Consider the following 21651-nt stretch of genomic DNA (forward strand, 5'->3'; position numbering starts at 1 on the left):
CGTATGTACTAATAAGCCAAGAGCTTTATTGATGCAGCAGGCACTTTACAATGAACCCAACAGAGCCCGCCTTCTCTGGGAGGTCGGGATGTCTGTACAAACCCTCGGAGGTTTTCCACTTCAAAAAAAAATCAAGCTCTCTCTTTTACCACAGTCCTTGGATCTGCACCTGCCCAAATCATCCCTCCCCCCTTTTAATTAGGCAGTGCACACAGGTACACCTGACCAATGCGGGCCAGCCACTCTGGCAGACAGCCACAATGTCAGTTCCGCACTACTCGTGGACAAAGGCATAGACTATCAGATCCTGCAAAGGATTTAGGAAACAGTAAGATGATTTCTCCCTCCACCTTGAAAATAAAATACACTTCAGCGGATGCATGTCCTGAAATAGTTTACTTGGGAGTTCCTAGGAAGATGGTCCATTGTCAATCCCTTCTTCAACAGCCTGTGCATCCAAAATTCTTCTCAAGGTAACATGAGTCTTTTTTTTTTTTTTTTAAACAGTCTTTCTTGCTGTAAGAACTCTTATAATGGAGCCTAGGCCTCCTACTGCTAATGCCTGTAGGGGCAGGAAAAGAAAAGGTGTCAGTTGAGACCTAGTTGGACAAGGGAAGCCTAACTTGCCAGGGGAGATGGGACCATGCACTCCTGACCATGTCATACAGCTTCTGAAAAAGGATTCCCTCGAGAGCACAGTTAAGAGGTGCCAACAGGGCCCACATTCAAGGGATACAGCCCTATCCTGCAACAAAGGGTCCCCAAGAGCTGCTAGCTCTTGAGGCAGGAGAACGGGGCTTGAGAACACTGTTATTTACCAAGCACACACACAGCCCCCTAGTTTCCCTTTGACAAGCTCATCGTGTCCAGCCTGCAGGCACAGCTCTAGGCCCTTAAACAGACGTTAGCCCATTAGAGCTGAAATGACAACAGGGCAGAGCACCCAGCGGCCTTAAAGGGACCAGAGAGCCTGGCTTCCATAGCACTCAGAGGGCTGCTCAGTTCCCAAGCACCATGGCCACCCCCACCCACTAAGCCTAGGAGCTCACCTTCCGGCAGAGCAAGCAGAGCACACCCACCAGCAGGACCAAAGGCCATACTCCAGCCCAGGCCTGAGGCTGCCCAAGTTACTGACCCCTAAGTAAGGGCCACTCCCTTAACAGAGCCTTTCAGGAAGGACACAGGCTCGACGAAAGGTCCTGCTCTTACAAAGACCCAAGCAAAGGACAGGCACAGCTCTTCCTGCTTCATGTGGATGAAGGCCCTATTAAGAGACTGCCAAGGTATCTGCCACTGCCCCCTCTGGCCTGGTGAGGCTGAGGCTGGAGCAGGAAGCCCTCAGAGCTAACTGGAGGGCTCAGCCTGCATCTAAGACGCACGACCACCACCTCCACCAGCCCAAAGAAAGTACTACAAAGCCCCAGCCACCAGCAAGCCTGCCTCTACCTTACCACGCCGAGTCATCTGCCCCCATGCCTGCCCGGCACAAACCAGCAGCTAAAGCAATGGTGATTACAGAGACAGCAGACCCCTATCAGGTGCTTCCTTGGGAGAGGTTAAGTGCTCAGATGTCCCAGGTTGCCTGAGGCGTGGCCCTTATTTTCACATGCCTATCAGGCTGTCCTTGTTTGTTCTGGATAGCCTGGCCTGCTGATTTGAACCCTGGGGCTGGGGTGACAGTGGGCTGCCTGAGTGGGCAATATGTTCACATACCTTTTCATGCCACTGAAGTAACACTGCGCTGCTATTTTCTGTGGGCTTCTCGAACCCTTTATAAATGTACTTCATTAGCAAGTCAATGCCATTTCTGTCCAGCGACTGCACAGCCTGCTCAATTTCGCTGCTCTTAAAATTTGTAAGCACTTTCAGCACCACGCCCTGGGCCCGTTCCTACAGAGGAAAGAGAAAGGGAGTGAGGCCTAGAGCCACGGCCCAGGCATATCCACAGCCTGCACCGCAGGCTGAGAAACACCAAGTAGTCAGAACTCACTAGAAACACTTCCCGGTTTCTAATTCATTTGGATGCTTAAGTGAAATGCTTTTATTGATTTAAGTATCAAAGTATCCCAAAGTATTCAAAGCCAACAATTTATTCCACTTATTTTGGGGGAAATAAGCGGTTTCCTGGGAAGAAGCATTCCTATTTCTGATGATACCAGCAAGGCCTTGAACCCTATAGGATCATAACTGTGGAGATTTGCTTAAAAAAGAAAAACAAGAAAAAAAACCGGTTTACTTGGCTGCACCTTCCCTCTGTATTCGCCCCCAATGGAACACGTGGGCCATTTCCCTCCCCGTTTGAGAGATGCAGCCATTGATTATATCAAGATGCCATCCAAGAAAAAAAAAAGCCATCACAAGATGGCAAAACCCCAGCTCCAAAGAGACCCCCTTTCCTCAAATTTTAGATAGTCTCAGTGATGAGATTTTAGACAACCTAACCAATGCAGTCTAAACAACTGTATGGTGTCACCTAGTTTTTAAGAGGCAGGAAATCATAAAAGCACTGAAAATCTTTATGCAAATAAAGCCTATTCAATAGCTTATAAAAGCGTAACCACAGCTAAGTCCCACACGGCAAGCTAATTTATAACTCTGTTCATCAGGAAGGGCTGGGCTGACTTCTCACCCCATGAGGCCTTGGGGAGGAATGACCGTTTCTTTGGGGAGCGTTTACTATGAACACTGACAGCTTTGGTGTTAGGAGCGCCAAGAGGCTTCCGTGGAAACACTGTCCAGTGCCAACTCATTTCCTTGGTAGATACTCACTGATGCGGAGATGAAACAGATGCTGTCCAGAGTCCCAGGGAGCTCACGCTGGACAATCACAGCCCTGGTCCCAACACCCACCCAGCAGAGCTGTAGCTCAACCCCCTTTACCTTCACAGCTTGATTCTTGGTGTTGACAGGAGAGTTCCGCAAGGCTGCATGAAACGCCCGAAGCATGTCCCCTGTGCATCAGCACCAGTTAAGGATGGCTAGCCTCTACCACATCCACGCTTTTATTAACGAACTCATTTCAAAAAGAACTAAAGACAGTAGTCTAATGGCATCTTATCCACATCCACCCACCTCCCACTGTGGCTTCCAGGAGGGCACAGCCTGTTTAGAGGGTAGCCTGTAGCTCTCCTGAGCCACACAGAGGGTGGATGGGGCAACTCTGCCAACCCTGCAAACCCCTCCTTCTGCCAGCCCCGAAGCCTTCCCCTTCAAAGCAAGTTTGGGCACGGACTCGCTGGCTCCCAGGAAGGTAGTAGCAAAGCAACTGCCCCCACAGGGTAACCTGCAGCAAAATTGGACTGAGCTGGTTTGCACCTACTTAGCACCGTATCTGCCCTACTGGACCCTCACGACCACCAAGTAACGTATCATTTTCATCTTCTCATTTTTAAAAGGGAAGAACAAAGGCACAAATGGAGGTCTCCTAACTCTTAGCCCAATGTTTTGTATCAGTTAAACTATTAAAGAAATTAAGATGTCCCAAGACTTTTCATTGTCCAAGACCTACCCAGGTCAGTGAGGTCCCAACTGAGGGAAATTTAACAATCTAAAAGAACCTTTTGCCAACAAAATGAACCAATCCTCCCCTCCCTGTTCCCCAAACCTTAGTTGGAGTCCTGACACATTCTCTGCTGAGCTCTGAATAGCCAGCACTCAAAAGAAAATTACAATCTGGGTTAGGTCCCCAAAGGTGACACCTATTTTAAACTGAATTACATCAGCTGACTTTCATTTCCTCATCTGAAACATTGGCTTCAGCCAAAAAGCTTCAAAAATAGAACAAGAAATGGCTTCCACCCAATCGGGTCTCAACTCCTGTTCATGCAGCTATACCCACGTGTGAACAGCCAGAACCTCCTGAGCAAAGCCAAGTACCCGGTCTTCCCTAGTGTGGCCTCCATCTTGACTGAGCTGGGCTCACAAGCCCAGGGAGCCACCCCTGCGGAACTCCCTAGTACCCTGCTGGGCTCTGATCCACCTTCCAATCTGAGAGGCAGCTTTGGAATTCCTTTTTCCCAGCCAGGTGATGACCAGTCTGATATCAGCCACTGATAACTTCCACCTTTTCGAATTTGACACCCCAGAGCCATAAGCAGCGTTCCAGAGGCTTATTAAGAGGAGACGAAGGCTGACATTCTTCACTAACCAGCACGGTTGGGAAACAAAATATTTCAGAAGATGAATGGGTAAGGGTAGGATACCTAGTCCACAGGGGCACAAAGACTCACTGCTTTAGAGTTAATCTCTCTGTAGCACCCCTCTGCCAAGCATTCACTATAGGTATTGACGGGTAGGGGGCCCTCAGCAGCTGCGGAGATCTGGGGGCGCAGGGAGGGGCGTACCACTTACCAAGCTGGCCTCTGTCTCAGGCGGCTTTAGGCCCTTCCAGAGACCACGCTGCGGAAGCTGAGGAACCATGCCCAGCCCCTAGTCTCCTCTAGATCAGGGTTTCTCAACCACACAGCACTACTGACATTTTAGACCAGATGACTGATGTGGGAACTGTCCTGTGCATCTTACAATATGTAGCAGCATCTCTGGCCTGTACGCACTAGATTCCAGTAGCACTGCCCTCCACCCCCAAGTTGTGACAATCAAAATGTCTCCAAACATCGACAAATTTCCTCAGTGGGAGGAGACTGCAAAATCACTCAAAACTACTGCTCTGGACAGATCCCCGCTCCAGAGCATCATAAGGTGCCTCAGCAAGGGAGAAAAGGAACCAACACTCTGAAATCCCTACAAGGTCTCAGATCCTGTGCCCACATGTTTTCACATGTCATCTTATTACTGCTAACATTTCTTTGTGACAAGAATAACTATTTGATTTTAAAGGCAATGAATCTGAGGCTCAGAGAAGGAAATTGACATGCCCAAGGTCACAAAGCTAAGCTGTCCAGCTGGCCTTCAAACCCAAGTATGCCTGACTCCAAAGCGAAGCTCTTTCTACAATCCTCTGCTGTCACTCCACCCACAGGCCCAAAGTGCATGGCCAGGACACTTGCTGTGTGTCCAGCACTGTGCTGAAGCCTTCTGAGATGCTGTCCAGCAATGCTCCCATGGAACTTGTAAGCCCAGCTTGGTTCTCCTCCTTTTAACAGAAGAAGATACTGAGGTTCAAAGATGGTAAGTGACCTACTCAGTCACACAGCTATAGCATGAGTGAGATAGGTCTGTGTGGATGCACAGCCCACGGCTCTTTCTATTTCACGTGTGTCTCCCACCATGACTCGCTTCCCTACACAGTACTAGGACAGGCCTACTCCTTACATTCCCCACGCCAATCAACCAAACCCCTATCCCTGCTTCCCTCGCCTCTGTTCTAAAACTCCTAGAAGCCCTTTCTGTAGTTTAATAATCTCATGTAAATCCAATACCTGGCACATGGTAGGGACTCAGCAAATATTAGCTCCTTCCTCCACCCTTCCTGGGCCCCACATTTGCCAGGATTTCAATTCTCATTTGGAGGTTACTCCCTTTCCCCAATCCCCAGAGGTAAACTCTCCATGGTAACAAGGTTTCTGACACTGCCATTAGTGAAGAAACTACCATCCCCTGATGTGCTAAGCCTAGGCCTCCAAGCAGCCTCAAGGAACATATCACACGTCACGAGCATACCAAGCGATGACCTTCACCAAGTCCCTGCAGCACCAAGACCAAGACAGCAGATAACCAGATCTTGCTCTCCCCTTCTTTGGATGATCTGGGCCATAGACTTGATGCTGGAGTCTTTTTGGCAATGCCTGCCCATGAGCCACGTTCTGCACCAGACTGCAGAATCAACCTTCCCTCGTGGAGGCCCTTCTCATGACCCCATTTCACCAATGGGGCAAGCAGGGTGATCCTGATGGGGCAGGAAATACAAGTTTGAATCATCACCTTTGAAAACACATTTCTGTTCAAACAAAGAAAGTCTGAAGGTTTTTGTTTCAAAGGCACATTGGAGGAACACTGCAGGACTCCTCCCAAAGGCAGTCTATGGGCCCGACCTCCCAAGCTGAGTCAACTGATTAAACACCCAGAATCTGATTTATATACAGCACAGCATGAGCCTCCAACCCTGCCCTGGCCAGTGCGGGGGAGGGGTAGGCACTTCCTGTAACACCGTTTGAATAAAGAAAAATCCTTCCTGTGAGAATAAGTCAGTTTCCTGTGCTCAAACTGCTAAGGGACCAAGCAGGCTGTGACAACCACCTCTATTTTTAATCTTGTTTTCTAAATGCTTGTTTTCTGTGACCACAGAACAGTCATTTCGAGTCGTGGGGTTCTACTTTTACATCTCACTTTATGCTGCCTGGTTTTTCTTAGCACTAAACTACTAGTTTTTTCCACTGCTTCCTGCACAAGAAGGCTACTGGGGGGAGGGAACCAAAACTCACTTGTTGAACGTAGCTGAGACCATTGAGGTCCAAAGCCCAATGGTCACAGGAAACTAAGAATAGATGAAGAAGAGAGGCATTAAGCCGGAAGGTCAGAATGATTCTGGGGTGGGAGGTGCAATCTCAGATCTCAGCGCTGAACTAAGGCTGCAGCCTTCGCTCCCCCCGTGGGTCCTTTCTTCCCCGCAGCCATCCACCCACCTATTTTCATGTGGTGCTGCAATCCGGCCCGAAAGGACTGTGCCTGGGAGCCGCCCTGGCCGCTCAATTACTCAGCGGTGGCTCACCTCGGCCCCTCCCGCCGATCAAGCTCCAGTATGGCCCCATTTCCTGCATGGGAAGGATGGAGTGACTGGGCGCCCAAGGAAGAGGCAGCCTGAGGGATGGGGAGGCAAGGGGGAAGAAAGAGCAGAGGTCTGGCGGAGGAGTGAGGGGCCTGCGGGGCCGGAGGCCCGTGCGGCATGCTCTTGGAGCCGCCGAGCAAGCCGGCCCACCAGGATCCAGGGGCCGCTTGGGGCCGCGATGTTGAGGGAGGCTCCGAGGACCCGGGCCGAGGACAAGGGGAGTAGGGAGGCCGGGTCAGAGGGAAGTGGGGATGCCTGGCCCTAGGAGAACCAGATCGGAAGGGAGTTGGGAGACTGACCTGAGGGGCCCGGGGGTGAGGAGTGGGGAGGTCGGTCTGAGGGGCCGGAGCCGGGGATGAGGGAAGTGGGAAGGCCGGGCCAAAGGGGAGCCCGGGCCGCCGCGCGGGAGAAGGATATTGCCGCAGGAGCCCGTCCACCTCGCTAGGGTCCGGGCCTGGCTCGGCCGCCGCCGCCGCCGCCTCCTCCTGCTCGTCCACGAATTTGTTCTCGTCAAATTCGTCGATGTCCACCCGACGGAAGCGCGAGGACAGCGTGTTCCGGGCCATGGCGGGGGCTCGGCGCCCGCTCAGCCGGCTACGCTCCGGAGCAGACCTCCACTCCACTCCGCTCAGAACCGGCTCGGGCTCGGGGGCGGGAAGCGGCCGCCCGGCACCTCCTCCACCTCCTCCGCGCGCAGCCGCGCCGCCCGCCCACTTCCGGACGACGCCGGAACCGGATGTGCCGGTGGGAGGCAGGGGCGGGGCGCGGCGAGGGGCTCCGGGAAGCTGGTCTGGTAGTCTACCCTGTGGACCACCGTGGGACCCCGATCTTCGTGGAGTCTGAGTCCTCCCGTTTGAGGCGCAGGCGCCCGGTCCCGCGCAGGCCCAGCACGTGGACGTAATAACTGCGCTCTTCGGCTTGCCTCCTGTACCCGAGGAAGGGGCCCGGGCGGGCACGGTCGCGGGCTCCAGCTGTCATCACTGCCCAGACTGAGGGGGCACGGGGCCCCCAGGAGAAGGCACCCGGCTCTGCCTGTCGAGTGCCGGGCAGGCTTCTTGGAGAAGAAACCTTCGAGCTGAGGCCTGAGGGATGAGTAGTAGTTCTTATGCCTCGGGCAGTAATGTGGGGTGGGAGAGCCTAAGTCTCGGATTTTAGCAGCTTTGGACGCCACCACACTGAGCTCAGAGGAGGTTGCGTCTGCCTTATTGTTGTAGTGACCCTATTATTAACGGACTGGGAGACTTTAAAGACGTTTAAAGTGTATCCGGGGTGCTGATAAGACAATGAAGACATTTGGACTCGAGAGTGCGGCGGCCCCGCCCGTGTAGCAGTCACCTTGACCGGCTGCGTAGGGGGCGGGGATAGGGGGATGACCCTGTGGCCACCATCCTGACAGGAAGGGCGAGGTCCTGGGGGCTGAGAAATCTTGCCTGGCTGGAGAGGCATATGCTGGCAGGAAGCGAAATCCGAGTTGAGATGGGGAAATGGGAGTGGGGAGAGAGAGGGCAGAGTCAAGGACAACTTTGTGGTGCTGAGATTAGGTGCCTGGGCTGTTGCTTGAGGGTTTCTGTCACTGACCCTTAGCCTAAGACTACACTGGGTCTTGATTTTCATATAATAGCCTTCCTTTTAATAAAGACTAGTGGTTAATGAAATGTGACTCGTTTTTCAGTGCTTCAGATACTTCTCATTGAACTGTGTCTACAGATAAAAAAAAATATTGCCAGACTAGGAGGCAATTTAATCTCGGGTGCTAAAGATAGACTCCTACAGTGGAAAACGGGTCCTGGAAAACCTGCCTATCAGCTCCATACCTTAGAAGAAATCTGTGTGACCCAGGCAGGCCACAAGACAACAGAAATTCATAATCCCGAGAATATCCTGATCAGAAGGAATTTTAAGCCAGAAATGCCCATTTTACAACTAAGGAAGTAGCCCCCAAATACACTGGTGAATGAAATAATGTCACTCTCTATGACCGTGGATCTCCATTCCAGTCAGGGAGGCAGAAATTTAAAAACCCAAACTATGTCAGGGATGACTGCGTTCTGAGGAGAAAAAAAAAAAAAAAAGCAGTTTCTAAGAGTACCTTAGATAAAGTGGTCAAGAGAAGTGTCCCCGAGGAGGTGACGCTGATCAGGGACCTGAAGGAAGTGAAGGAGGGAGCCCAAGAAAGTCTCAAAGGCAGGGCAGGCTTGGTATATTCCAGAAACAGCAAGGCCATACTGGAGCAGAAGAGTGAGAACAAATGAGATTGGTGGGGGGAGGGGGTGCTGTAAGGCTTTGTAGTCTGAGGAAAGGATGTGGTCTTAACAGCACAGCCCTGGAAATTGTGGGTAGAACAGTGACATGATGTAACAAGTTTGAGAAGGGTCCCTCTAGCAGCTGTATTGAGAACATATATGGGAGCCATAGCCAAAGTAGGTGATTGAAGAGGTGACACCAGTGGTCCAGGTGACAGGCAATGGTAGCTCAGGCCAGGCAGATGCCAATAACAGTGGTGGGAAGAGGTTGGGTATTTTGAAGATAGAGGCTGTAGAATTTGGGAGTGGGTTGGATATGGCGTGTAAGAGAAATAGGGTAGTCATAGATGACTTCAAGTTCAGAAAAGATGTACACAATCGTTACTTTTAATAGAACTATAAGCATTTGGAAAATATGACAGTCAAATCACTGTGTACCATTCAACTTCCATTTAAGATTAATCCATGCCAAGATTGCACTCTGCTCTCTCTTCCCCACCTCTCTCCACTTCCTGGAAGCCTGCCTCACTGTGATCTGGGGGAAAGCTCATTAATTCAATTCCTCGAACAAGCATCTATGTGCGGGGCCTGGAGAGGAGAAAAACCAAACCAAGTGTCAGCCATGATTCTGCCCCCTGGGGAACATCAGGCTGGCTATGGAGACAGACACATAAATTTCATTTTAATTCAGTATGTTTGGGGCTAAAGAGAGGATTGTACAGAAAGCTTTGCACACAAGGGGAGGTTGTGTTCCAGTTTAGTCGAAGGCTCCAGTCCATTAACAGAAACCTATAAGGGGATGGGAGAAGGCTTCCTGGAGGAGACACCTGGCAGCAACAAGGGGGCAACTTGGCTTTAACTACAGCTCTAAGATGTATGGGTATGTCATTGTTAACGGCAATGGAGTGACGCTAGAGCACTGATTCATGCTTGCTGGTTGGGGCAACAATGCAACTGTCCAGTCAGAAAGCCTGAGCATTTTCCCTTGTGAAATCCCCCTTTAACTTTCAGGGCCAACTCAAGTGTTCATTCAACTGGGAATATTAACAGCGATGATATTTTAAGCGACTGTTATACATCAGATCTTTTTTTTTTTTTTGGCCGCGGCCCACGGCATGTGGGATCTTAGTTCCCTGACCAGGGATCGAACCCGCGCCCTCTGAATTGGGAGCGCAGAGTCTTACGGACTTCCAGGGAAGTCCTGCATCAGGTCTTGTGCTAAGAGTTTTAAGTGTTATCTCCTTGATCCTCATAAATACTCCCTTTCACAGGTGAGAAAACTGAGACTCAGAGAGGGGAAGGGATTTGCGGAGAGTCAGCTAGCACCAAGAAACAGGGTAAGAATTTGAAACCGGGTCAGGTTCAGTAAGAAAAGGCTATGAATGCTCTTTCCCCTAACACATGCTGTCTCCGTTAGGATATTTATGCAGTTGGAGTACAGTTGTCTGACCCCGCCCCTCCCCGCCAACCTTGGACTTTAAATTCCTCCAAGGCAGAGGCCGTGTTAATTCATCTTTGAAAACCCTCAACCTTCATCCCCTGTACCCCCGGAACACCGGCGCCCAGCTCCGAGTAGCACAGACTGGGCGACCTGCAAAGGTTTACCAAATGAATGAATGAATGAACGAACGAATAAATGGATGAATCCGAGTCCTTACTGGTCCGGTAAATTGTCCTTCACCCCAGGCCTCGATTTCCCCATTGCGCTGCTCTGGGCAATAGACCAAACCCAAGCAATCTGCACGCGGGAGGAAGGCTCCAGCACTGCTGGGCGGGACTCCGGCTCCTCGGGCGGGGCGGGGCGGGGCGGGGCGGGGGGGGGCCGCAGCCTTCCTCGAGCAGGAGGTAGGAAGGGGCCGGATGGAAGGGGCGGAGCCAGGGCTGCCCCGCCGCAGCGCTACTGGCCACGCCCGCCGCGACCCGGTTGTAGTTGCGGAGGTCAGCACCGCCCCTCCCTCTTTCCCTCCGAGAAGGCGGCGGAGGTAGATTTTACAGCCATGGTGAGTGAGGTGCAATCGGGTACCATCCGCGCGCTGTGAGGCTCGGAGGCTGGGATGGCGGGGACGTGGCGAGCCCTAAGAGCCCATCTGCCAGCCCGGCCTGTGGGACGCCGCGCGGAATGCCCTAGCACCGCCCCAGTCGGCCTTCTTCCCCCGCGGCCCTGGGCCAGGAGAGGTGCGGGCGCGCTGCCGGGGTCTCCGCCTTGCTGTCTGCGTAAATGGGGGTAGCGGCCCAGCCTCGCAGCAGGCCTGGGCGAGGGCGCGCCTGCTTGGGTCTGAGTTGCCCTGCCCAAGGCACCGTACTGCCGGGCCTCCAGCGCGCTCTTGGTCTAGGGCGAGGCGCGCGCCCTCCAGGATTTGTCTACCACGCAGGCGGAGGGGAGGTTGGCCGGAGGAGGCCTCAGTAAGCGGCGGAGGGGGAGACGGGCCCTCCGGGTGTTTGACCCAGACCCTTTCTTTCGCGCAGGCTAAGATTAAGGCTCGAGATCTCCGCGGCAAGAAGAAGGAGGAGCTGCTGAAGCAGCTGGAGGACCTGAAGGTGGAGCTGTCCCAGCTGCGCGTGGCTAAAGTGACAGGTGGCGCGGCTTCCAAACTCTCCAAGATGTAAGTGACGGGGCGGCCAGACTACCGCCCGCTGGGCGTGGGGGATAATGCGTCGGGAGCATTTGTGGATTTTCTAAGGTGGCTTAAGGAGGTGTCCGTTTAAGTGCCCGTTCCATCTGTGGGTTGGAATATCCTGCCCTTCCTAGCCAGTCTCTCTAGGCTCCCCTTGTTCACGCCCAGGCGCGTCATGACCCGCTGCTTTTACCTGCTTTGACCTGTGGTCCTTTTGCGTGGAGTAACCTCCTTCAGCTTCTCTGGCTGGTAAAAGAACTGGGTGTCTCTGAAGGCTTTTTAATAGTACCGTCAGATGTCTGACCCATTTCTCCTGCCTCCCACCAGCACTTGATTTCTTTCCTCACCCGCCCTCGCTTGGTTGAGGGATCCCTTGCACACCTTGCTTGAGTTGTAGATTACTGGTGTACAAACAAGACTCAAGATTTGTGAAAAGAGCATGGGTTTGGAGTTAGTCAGCCTGTTCTACCACATCCTTCCTGGTGGGTAGGTTGGCTCACCATCCAGGTTTTTTTTTCCCTCTTCTATAAAATGGGCCCCCAATAATCTTTGTGTGGTGATGCATGCTGAATTCTCAAGACCATGTTTACCAGCCGTTTAGTGAGCAGCACTCGTATTCAGCATGATTACAAATTCACTTATCCCCAGCCTGTTCCTGTCTTCAGTTTTGTCCTTTCTCCTGTGGCTCCCTAAGCTTAATTTGGTTGCCCTGCTTGTGGCATGATTCCCTCCAGTCAGCTCTTTCAGAGCGGCATTGGTTAGGTCTTCATAACCCTCGGGATAAATGGGCTGGGATGGAAGATCTTTCCTGATTTGCCCTTCACCTTTCCTCATTAAGCCTCCTCAGTGAACACTTCATAGCTCTTTGAAAGCAATGGATGTGCCAGCCTGTCCTTGTCCCCACTCCTGGGATACTCATCTGTTGTCTCTCCTCCATCCAGAACACCTTCCTCCTGGGCTGGGTTAGGTACCTCCTGGGTGAAAGTGAGCGAGCTGATGGGGGAATGCCCCCTGCCCTGTGATAACTGGGTCAGGCCCTGAAATAGATACCTTGGGGAGTCCTTTGTGTCTTCCCTATCTTCATTGATGTTTCTGTTTTGTAGCCGAGTTGTTCGCAAATCCATCGCCCGTGTACTCACCGTCATTAACCAGACTCAGAAAGAGAACCTCAGGAAATTCTACAAGGTTAGTGGGTAAGGGAGGGTGGTGCTTGGCTACAGGGAGCAAAATTCCAGCTCTCCCTTGGCCAGAGGGGCAGTATGGTGAGCTTCTCCTGCTGGGGTCTTGGGATCGGGCTTTGTAGAGCCTTCTCAGGTTCGCCTTCTTACAAGCATATGGCATGCAGACTGCATTTCCTTGGGGATGCAGTTGTCAAGAAATCAAAGATGTGGGAGTCTGGCTGGAGCTGGTTTTTGAATAAAACCTTACTAGCTGAGTGCGTTTGGGCAGTCTTGTTTAAATGTTTTAATTGCCTTACTAGCACTATGTCAGTCACTGCTAAGCATTTTTCAAATGAGGACCTCAAGGCTTAGAGAGGTTAAGTTGCCCAGCATCATCTATGATAATAAATGGATTGGGCCTAGTTTCGAGACCATGTGTTTGCATAGGGGTGGATTGAGTGCTTCTGGGAGATTTCCACACTGGCAGCCTGTCACTCAGTCTAGAACTTTTGCAACCATTTTCAGTCTTGTGCCTAAAACTAGTTACCAGGGTTCAAGCTGTGAAGCGGAACTAGGAGATTTTATATAGTGTGTATACACACATTTGGTTTATTACAAGGAAATGACTTGTTTGGGGGCGGGGCTGGATGTCAGGAAGAGAGGATGGAGCTGGAGCTCAAGATTCCCGGTTGAAGCTGCTGCCCTCAGGTGGGATTTCTTGGGGAAAGCCACAGCCCTGCCTTAAAAGGCCTTTCAACTGATTGAATCAGGCCCACCCAGATTACTCTGGATAATCTCTTAATTAAAGTTGACTGATTAGGGGCTTTGATAACATCTGCAAAATGGCTTCACTTCAACACCCAAATTAGTGTTTGAATGAGGGGAGGGTTTGACACATTAAAAAAGTCATCACGGTGTGGGTGGGTGCCCAGGGAATACTAGTGTGTGGAGGGAGGGTTGCTGCCACCCCTGGACGTGTGTGCATTTGTGTGTGGAACATTTTTTTGAGAATGGGGTCTGGAGCTTTCATCGGGCTCTGAGGGCACCATGTAGAGGTGTGGCCTGGAAGAATTGCCTTCATGACCATCCAGTGAGTACACTCCCCCAAACAGCCAGGCAGGACTCATGGAGGTAGAGGTAAGGAGGTCTCTTTATCAGTGGTAAGTCCAATACAGTAATCTCTGGCCAGGTGTGCCTATTAAGCTGGCTACAGTGACTGAAGGATGTAAACAGTGTGTGTGGCTAGTGGCCACTCTTGGACAGCAGAGCTCTAAGGTGCTCGTAAATTGGAAACAGACGAAGCCCTGACCTGTGCGGACTGATATGAGGGATGTGGGTGGACAGACCTTCGTGCTTCCAGGTCTCCCCCAGAGCTTGCCCTCGTCTCCTGCTTAGCTTTTTCCCTGCAGTTCTCTGCTCTGAGGCTGTTCATGACCTAAACCCCGCTTAGCTCACACACACCTACTGTGTGCCTACTGCTGCAGGCTGTTGGCAGTTCCCAGCCTGAGCTGTCACTCTTCAGGGCTTTTGTGCCCACTCTGGTTTCTCCTCTTTCAGTTGACGTGCACAGTGCTTTGAAGGCTGTCAGTCATTAGGTGAAATCTTTCTTAATCTCTTTCCTCCTCTGCACTGATGCACCACTTTTTTCTCTTTTCTGCTGCACTGGGAGCTCCTTGAGCAGGGAGTGGGTCTCATTTGTGGCTAAGGCAGCACCCAGCACGGGGCCTCAAACTGAAGAGGCCCCAGGGGCCCTTGGCAGAACAAAGGGGACCATGAGAGCTGCCTTGGCCTAGACTGGCTCACTGGGGAGGAAGTGGGGCGGGAACACGTGGGAGCAGAGTTGGAGAGACAATGTCCGGTTAAAGGTCTGAGAGCAGGAGGCAGGGCAGGAAGGGGGCCTTCACCCCTCAGCAGCATGGCCGTGGCCAAGCCAGATCTTCCCTCTGAGATGCATGTATTCAGTGGGAATGTCACCACAGGTACCTGACAGATCCTCTAGATAAACTGAGCGCCACCTTAAGCTGCACACCTCACCCTTCCACACACTCTCTTAAATAATTTCAGCCAGGATAACAGGAAGTGCCCCCAGGACTTGGTGGCTACTGCACATCCCTTGCTGGGTTGGGGTGTGATGTTGACTCCTGTGGCTCTGAATCTGATGGAAAGAGCACCAACTAGGCAGTGGGTTGGCTTGGGTACATGTGCCAAGTTGCCACAGCTTTGCTGAGATTTGGGCAAAGTTACTCAACTTCTTGGCCCAGCAAAGACAGTCCTTCCCAACCTTGAATTTGGGGGAATGAAAGAGCTAGGAAGCAACGTATGGCCTGCCAACACTTCAGTCTCCAGTCCCCTATTGGGCTGGGTGTCATACAGTTCCTGGCACTTACATCTCTCCAGACACTTCCCAGCAGCTCAGTTCTGACCTCTGGGACCTCCTTAGCTACCGCAGTAGCTCTGCAACCCTGGTCCTCATGTTCCTTCCCCCCACCCCCCACCCCGCTCCCTCACCCAGGGCAAGAAGTACAAGCCCCTGGATCTGCGGCCCAAGAAAACACGTGCCATGCGCCGCCGGCTCAACAAGCACGAAGAAAACCTGAAGACCAAGAAGCAGCAGCGGAAGGAGCGGCTGTACCCACTCCGGAAGTACGCGGTCAAGGCCTGAGCATCCAGGCATCAATAAAGCAAACAAACGCGCTGGTGTTGCTTTGTGTTTATAGGGGTTTCAACTAACTGCTGGAGAGATGGGCTGGTGTGGTCCTGGTTATGGTTACCAGGTGTCTGATGGATTCCAGCAAGCTGGCCTGCCGCTGTTGGCTGCCCTGATGTGGGGCCATGGCAGCCCTGGGCACAGGGATCTGTTGAGTGCTCTGTTGTTGCTTTGGGCCTGTGTCCCCTGGGCGGGGAGGGGCAGGGGTGATAGGTCTTGAGAGCCGTAGGTGCTGATGATCTGTTTGAGCAGCTCTGGGTAATTTGCAGTGAACTTGGGTTTTGTCTAATTAGCAGCTCCAGACACTAAGAGTTTTCCATCTGGGGTAAAGGCACAGGCGTGGGCCACATCCAGGACTCCCTGCCAGAAGCATGGTGTTGGGCTCTGGGGGTGCAGGTCTTCCACTGCACCCTTGTTTGCTCCAACCACAGACCTTACCTTCAGGGTCTCAATGCACTTTCCTGTATTGTAGTCCCACACTTTGACCTGGAAATCAAAACCAGCTGAAGGGTAGGGAAGTCTCCTAGGTGAGGCTTAGCCAGCATCTTAACCTCCTGATCTGTGTTTTATGTGTGAGGTGTGTTTAACAGGGGCTGCATAATATCTGATGCAGAAATTCAGTGCAGTACTTCCCTTTCCCTTTGAAGCTGGGTCATAGAAATGTCAGTTCCGCTAACATTTGGGCCAGTGCCAGGCAGTAAGTAAAGAAGTGGTTGGCATCTGGGTCTTGTCCTTGGTAGCCTCCTGTTTAGGGCAGGTAGGGATGAGGACGTTTCTGGGCATGGGGTGCTAAGGGCTCTGGTAGGGAGGATGTGGATATAGGAGTTTGCAGGAAGGCCTGATGGGGTGGGGTTACCATGTGGGAGTAGCCAGCACTGGCCAGCTGCAACCCATCAGGGGAGAAAGCTATGCTCTTCACCCAGGTGATGTGGCCCTTGAGCTGGACAAGCAGGCCTGTGGTTGAGGGCTTCCAGATGTGGATGGTCTTGTCCCAGGAGCCGGACGCCTGCACAGCAGACAGCTGTAAGCATATAGGTTTGGGGCCCCCAGAATGGCCCATGTGTAGTCGGCACGGGGTCATCCTGGAACCCAGGCAGCCCAGCTCACCAGTAGGCCAGATGCTGAGTAGCACAGGCAGCTGATGTTGCCCCTGTGGCCCTCCAGCTCCTGGTAGAAGATCGCTGGGGTCCCTGCCCGAAGGTCCCACATGCGAATGGTGGAATCCCAGGAGCCAGTGGCCTGCAGACAGCTGCCATGAGCATGGAGCCACCTGGCTCCTCGACTGGCCAGGCTCAAAGGAAGCAGGCACCATCTCACCAAGCCCTGCTGAGACCCCATCTTACAGAGGAGGGGACAGGCTCAAGAGCTAAGTCACTGTCAAGGTGTAGAATTCTAACTACTGTTAGGCCCAAGTGGGAAAGGGTGTGGGGTCCCGGCTCCCTCATTTTGTTGGGGCCACTGAGGTGGGCACAGGCAGAGGTGTGGCTCACCAGGCAGTCTGAGCTGGGTGCGAAGTCACTGCTCTGGACGGAGTCTCAGTGTCCCACTAAGTGGCGCAGCACCTGGCCTGACTGGAGGAGAGCCCTGAGCTTCGGAGGGCAGCCCAGAAGCTGTGTGCCGCGTTCTCTGCCTCAGGTTGGCCAGACCCAGGCCCTGCTTGCGGGGCTACCTGGGAAGTGGGATGCAGCATGGGGGCTGGGGAGGCTTCCTGGGCCTTGAGAAGAGGGCAGGACAGGCTGGGGAACTGCACAGCAGAGGTCTTGAGGCACAAGGGTTGGGGCAGGGCACCTGGGGAGGTAGCCACAGCCAGATGCAAGGGGGTGGGATGCCAGGTGTGGGCATGTGCAGTGGGGAAGGTGGAGCAACCTTCCCCAGTTGGAAAGTGTGGAGGGTGTGCATCTCTGGATTCCAGGCCTCAGTGGCTACCCCTCCACATACCTGTACCTCCCAGAGCATCACCCTCTTGTCCCAGCCACCTGATGCCAGCTGCTTTGAGTCAGGACTGAAGCTGACGGTCTCCACACTCCGCTGGTGACCTGCAGGCACCGGTCACGCATCAAGGGAGGAGCGAGGTGGCACAGGACACAGCAAGGTCCTAAAGGGAACCCAGGCTGGCTGCTTGGCTCCCAGTCCCACCCAGCCCACTCACCCTTTAGGACCTGCAGACACTTAGCTTCTGCTACATCCCACAGGCGGATGGTACAGTCACAGGAGGTGCTGGCAAAGAGGCGGCCATCAGGGGAGAAGCGGCAGAACCTCACAGGGCCTGTGGTGGGCGGCCGTGGTCAAGGAACAGGGCACTGCACTCCACCTCCAGCCCTTGCAGTCCAACCCCTGTTAATTTCTTCAGTCTCATTGCCTACCTCCCCTCTCCTCACTCCCCTCTAACCCTCACCCTTCAGCCAACTGGAAAATTCCCAGGCTTCCAGGCCTTGGTCTGGAATGCCCAACTCAATTTGCCCGTTTGGAAGATCAATACCCAAATCAAACGCAAGCACCTCCCAGAAACTCCTTGACAGCCCAGCTTAGGTTCATCACCCTCTGAGCTCCCCAGCCCCTGGACTTTCCCTATTATGAATCAGTCTGCCCTGTAATTACCAGATTTTTTTGTCTTGTATTCTTAATAAGTTAATGTCGTCTGAGTTCCTACTGGGTGCCAGGCACTTTGCTTGCATTATCTTATCCTATAGGATAGCAACTCTTATCCCCATTCTAAAGAGGAAATAAGAGGCTCAGAGAAGGTGACATGACTTGACTTCAGTCAAAAAAGTGGGTAAACATAGATGAACCTAAGGACCTTATGCTAAGTGAAAACAGGCACCAAAAGAATGACTGTATGAAAGAACAAGGACGCAGATGCAGAGAATGGACTGGAGAACTCGAGGTTTGGGAGGGGGCGGGGGGTGAAGGGGAAGCTGAGACGAAGCGAGAGAGTAGCACAGACATATATATACTACCAACTGTAAAATAGCCAGTGGGAAGCTGTATAACAAGGAGTTCAACTCGAGGATGGAAGATGCCTTAGAGGAGTGGGACGGGGAGGGTGGGGGGGGAGTCAAGGGAGGGAGGGAGTACGGGGATATGTGTATAAAAACATGATTGAACTGGGTGTACCCCCCAAAAATAATAAATAAAATTAAAAAAAAAAAATGACTGTATGATTCCACTTAAACCAGGTATTGTACCTTAGTCAAATTGGAGACAGAAGGCAGAACAGTGGTTGCCAGGGGCTGGGAAAAGGGAGTAATGGGGAGTTTAATGGGTATTGAGTTTCAGTTTTACAAGATGAAGAGAGTTCTGGAGACTAGTTGCATAATAATGTGAACACACTGAACACTACTGAACTGTACACTTTTAAATGGTTAATATGGTATTATGTAGATTTTTAAACTTTGTTAAGTGGTAGGATTTTAGTCCAGGTCTGTCAGAGTCGGAGGCTCAGGACCCCAGGGACCAGGTCCTGTCTCCCTGCCCTCCCGCCCCAGCCCTGCTGCAGCTGTCATGTTTAGATGCCCAGCTCAAATGTCAGAGGTCATTGTGGTAGGCTCTGCAGAATGCCAGGATAGGTCCATGGGCCTCAGTCTCCCCATTGGGGCTGAAGAGCCCCACCTGTGTGGCCACCCAGTCTCCACAGCAGCCGCCCGCTCTGGGTCTCCCATCCATATACACAGCCGTCCTCTGAGGCTGTGAGCAGCCTCTGGCCGTCAGGAGAGAAGGCGGAGGAGTTGACCTGCAAGGAGAGCACAATAGTCCTATCCTGGGGCAAGAAACGCCTTTCTGCTCATCCCTAACCCCGGACTCCTGGGCCAGCCCCAAACACTGTCCCAGGAGCCTCTCTCAACAGCCAGAACCCAGGAGCTCCTCTGCAGTAGAGCCAAGAGCTTGGAGCCCTCTCTGCTGTCTTGTAAAACCAGAGCCTGAAGCTCAGAGCGAGCTCTCACTGAAGCAAGAGGCTGGAGTCTTCTCTAGAAGCCAAGAGCCCATTCTAGAGCTGGAGCCCAGAACTAGTTCAAGTCTACTCTAAGCCAGAGTCCAAAGAACACTGGAATCAGCCAGGAGTTTGAGCCCCCTCTGGAACCAGTGCTTAGAATTCTAGAGCCCATTTTGCAACTGGAGCCCAGAGAACACTCGAGTTCCCACTACACAGAACCGAAAACCACTCTAAAGCCAAGAAGCCTAAAGTCTGGTCAGAGGTTGACAGGGCCTCACCTCCCCGCGGTGCTGGCCGAAGAATTTCACTCTCCCCACGGCCAGAGTCCCTGGGGCCCGGCTGTTCATGGGCCCGCGGCCGCCCGCCCGGGCGGGCTCCCTCCTGGGCGGGCGCTGTTCGGGCCTGCGGGCCCCACTTACGACAAGGTGGAAGGGAAGAGGGAAACTGTGTACTAGCGGTCTCCATGGCAATCGGGGCGGGGCGCGCAGCCGCTGTGGGGGTCTCTGGGAAGCTAGGAGAAGAGAGAGTCTGGGAGACACTGTTCTCAGCCCTGGGGAGGTGGGGCAGCAGCAGGCTGGACCGCGAATGGCTCCGAGAAGGGATTTACCTGCCCCAACGGCTGCCAGTCAGACCTTGGGCAGCTCTGGCCGCGGGGCGGGATGGCGCGCACGGTGGCCGCTAGAGGGCACGCCAGCCCTTCACACCGCGCCTGCCTCCGCTGCTGCACCGAACCCGTGCACAGTGCTGATCGGTTTGCTAAGGGCCCAAAACCTGTCTGAGACGATCGTGTTTCCCCATCTGCACAAAGGGGAGGCTCATCCCTGCCCCCCAGGGTTCCAGGTTTGACACATGGTAGGTGCCCAGGAGGGCCCACCCTGGACCCAAGACCCCTCTCCTCCAAGAGTGGCCAGTACTGAGGCTGAAGAACTCCCGTGGAGGGGGCTGGAAACGATATTCATCTCTGCCCTCCAGGATGTGGAGAGCCAGAGGCCGTGTGCAAAGCCCAGGACATTCAAAGTGAGAGGTCACTGTTAACATTCCTGGCAGCACAGAGTGTGCCATCTGAGGACGTGGAGGGAGGCCCCAGGAGCTGTCAAGATCCTTGTTGGATAGTTCAGCTGAAACCCAGAAAGAACAGGATTTGGTTTCAATGTCCGCTTTTCAGATGAGGAAACTGAGGCTCCAGGAGGTGGGAGAACTTGCTCAAGGTCACTCAGCCAATGAGAAAGGAATTGGGACCTCACCCCATGTCTGTCTGACCCTGAGGCCTATATTAGGACCACCTGCCATGAATTCCAGGCGCCTCCTAGCAGATGAAGTCTCTGACTCCTGGTACATCTGGGAAACAGGCCCTGAGGAGGCAGATTTAGTCCAGTCATCCAGCACCTCCGTGGCAGAGGTGGGGTCAGAACCCATCCCCTCCCCACAGCTGGACGGGGGTAGGAATGAGACACCCCACTCCCCCACTTTCCAGTGGTTCCAGGTTCTCTGGGGATGGGGCTGGGGCAGCTGGGCTTTGGGAGCTTCAAACTCAAGTGTTCCCAGTGGTGATTCACACGCCTCCCCCCAGACCTCTTTGCCAGAAATTCTTCTCACGGAGATCTGCTGTTCTCCTGCTCTATTTTAGGTCCTAGACAGTCAGGCGGGCGAGGGGGCGACAATGGTGGCTTTGAGGCTGCCCCACCCCCATTCTAACTCCCAAAGGGCCCAGGTCACTGAACTGGCTCCCCAGGGACCCATCTGGGCCTTTATGGCCGCCCCCCCTCCCCAGCCCCAGACATGGGTCCTGAACATGGCTCCCCCATAGCTGGCTCCCCAGGCCCTCTCCCCACAACCCTGCTTAGGCATCCCATAGCCCACGTCCCAGCCTCCTGCTTTACCTGAAGTGCCCAGAACCACCTTCCCCAGCCACAGCCCATAACTCCCAAAGCCCTCTGGATAGACCTTACCCACCAGGCCCAGTGATGACTCAACCTGTAGGGGTGTAACCGGGGTTAAAATGTTTCAGCTTGACCCAGGAGTCTATGGTTGGAATCACCCAGCATGAATTCCAGAGCCTTCAGAGACCAAAGCATCATGTCCACCTCTCCTGCTTCATTCTGCCCCTGTCCTCCACCCCCTGCCCCATCTTACTTCCTGAACTTATCCACATGGACTCTTTCTTCTATCCCTCCATCTTCACTCCCACCCTGGGTCTGTGCACATGGGGTTACCTACCCTCCTGGCCTGATGCTTATCTTGGGATCTACCTCCAGTATCACTTCACCTGGA

The 21651-nt window shown here is 53.2% G+C and overlaps 3 protein-coding genes across 3 annotated transcripts; 1 reads left to right on the plus strand and 2 right to left on the minus strand.

Annotated features, from left to right (window-relative positions):
• Positions 1 to 6: 6 nt before the first annotated feature.
• On the minus strand, positions 7 to 7412 carry ARPC5L (actin related protein 2/3 complex subunit 5 like). The gene is made up of 4 exons (XM_057723532.1): positions 7141 to 7412; positions 2881 to 2952; positions 1714 to 1890; positions 7 to 562 (listed from the first exon to the last, which is right to left on the minus strand). Exons 1-4 carry the CDS (start codon positions 7288 to 7290, stop codon positions 500 to 502), a joined length of 462 nt encoding a protein of 153 aa, XP_057579515.1. The 5' UTR covers positions 7291 to 7412; the 3' UTR covers positions 7 to 499.
• Positions 7413 to 10929: 3517 nt separating this feature from the next.
• Positions 10930 to 15436, plus strand: RPL35 (ribosomal protein L35). The gene is made up of 4 exons (XM_057724505.1): positions 10930 to 10967; positions 11434 to 11570; positions 12686 to 12767; positions 15255 to 15436. Exons 1-4 carry the CDS (start codon positions 10965 to 10967, stop codon positions 15402 to 15404), a joined length of 372 nt encoding a protein of 123 aa, XP_057580488.1. The 5' UTR covers positions 10930 to 10964; the 3' UTR covers positions 15405 to 15436.
• A 73-nt stretch (positions 15437 to 15509) lies between these two features.
• WDR38 (WD repeat domain 38) lies at positions 15510 to 19749 on the minus strand. The gene is given in 9 exon segments (XM_057720581.1): positions 15510 to 15809; positions 15888 to 15935; positions 16306 to 16455; positions 16557 to 16688; positions 16940 to 17020; positions 17388 to 17485; positions 17599 to 17715; positions 19059 to 19179; positions 19659 to 19749. Coding segments are annotated over 9 exon segments (1116 nt in total). The 5' UTR covers positions 19728 to 19749.
• Positions 19750 to 21651: the final 1902 nt, after the last annotated feature.

The sequence above is a fragment of the Hippopotamus amphibius genome, chromosome 2 (assembly GCF_030028045.1).
Source record: "Hippopotamus amphibius kiboko isolate mHipAmp2 chromosome 2, mHipAmp2.hap2, whole genome shotgun sequence".
Classification (NCBI taxonomy): domain Eukaryota; kingdom Metazoa; phylum Chordata; class Mammalia; order Artiodactyla; family Hippopotamidae; genus Hippopotamus; species Hippopotamus amphibius.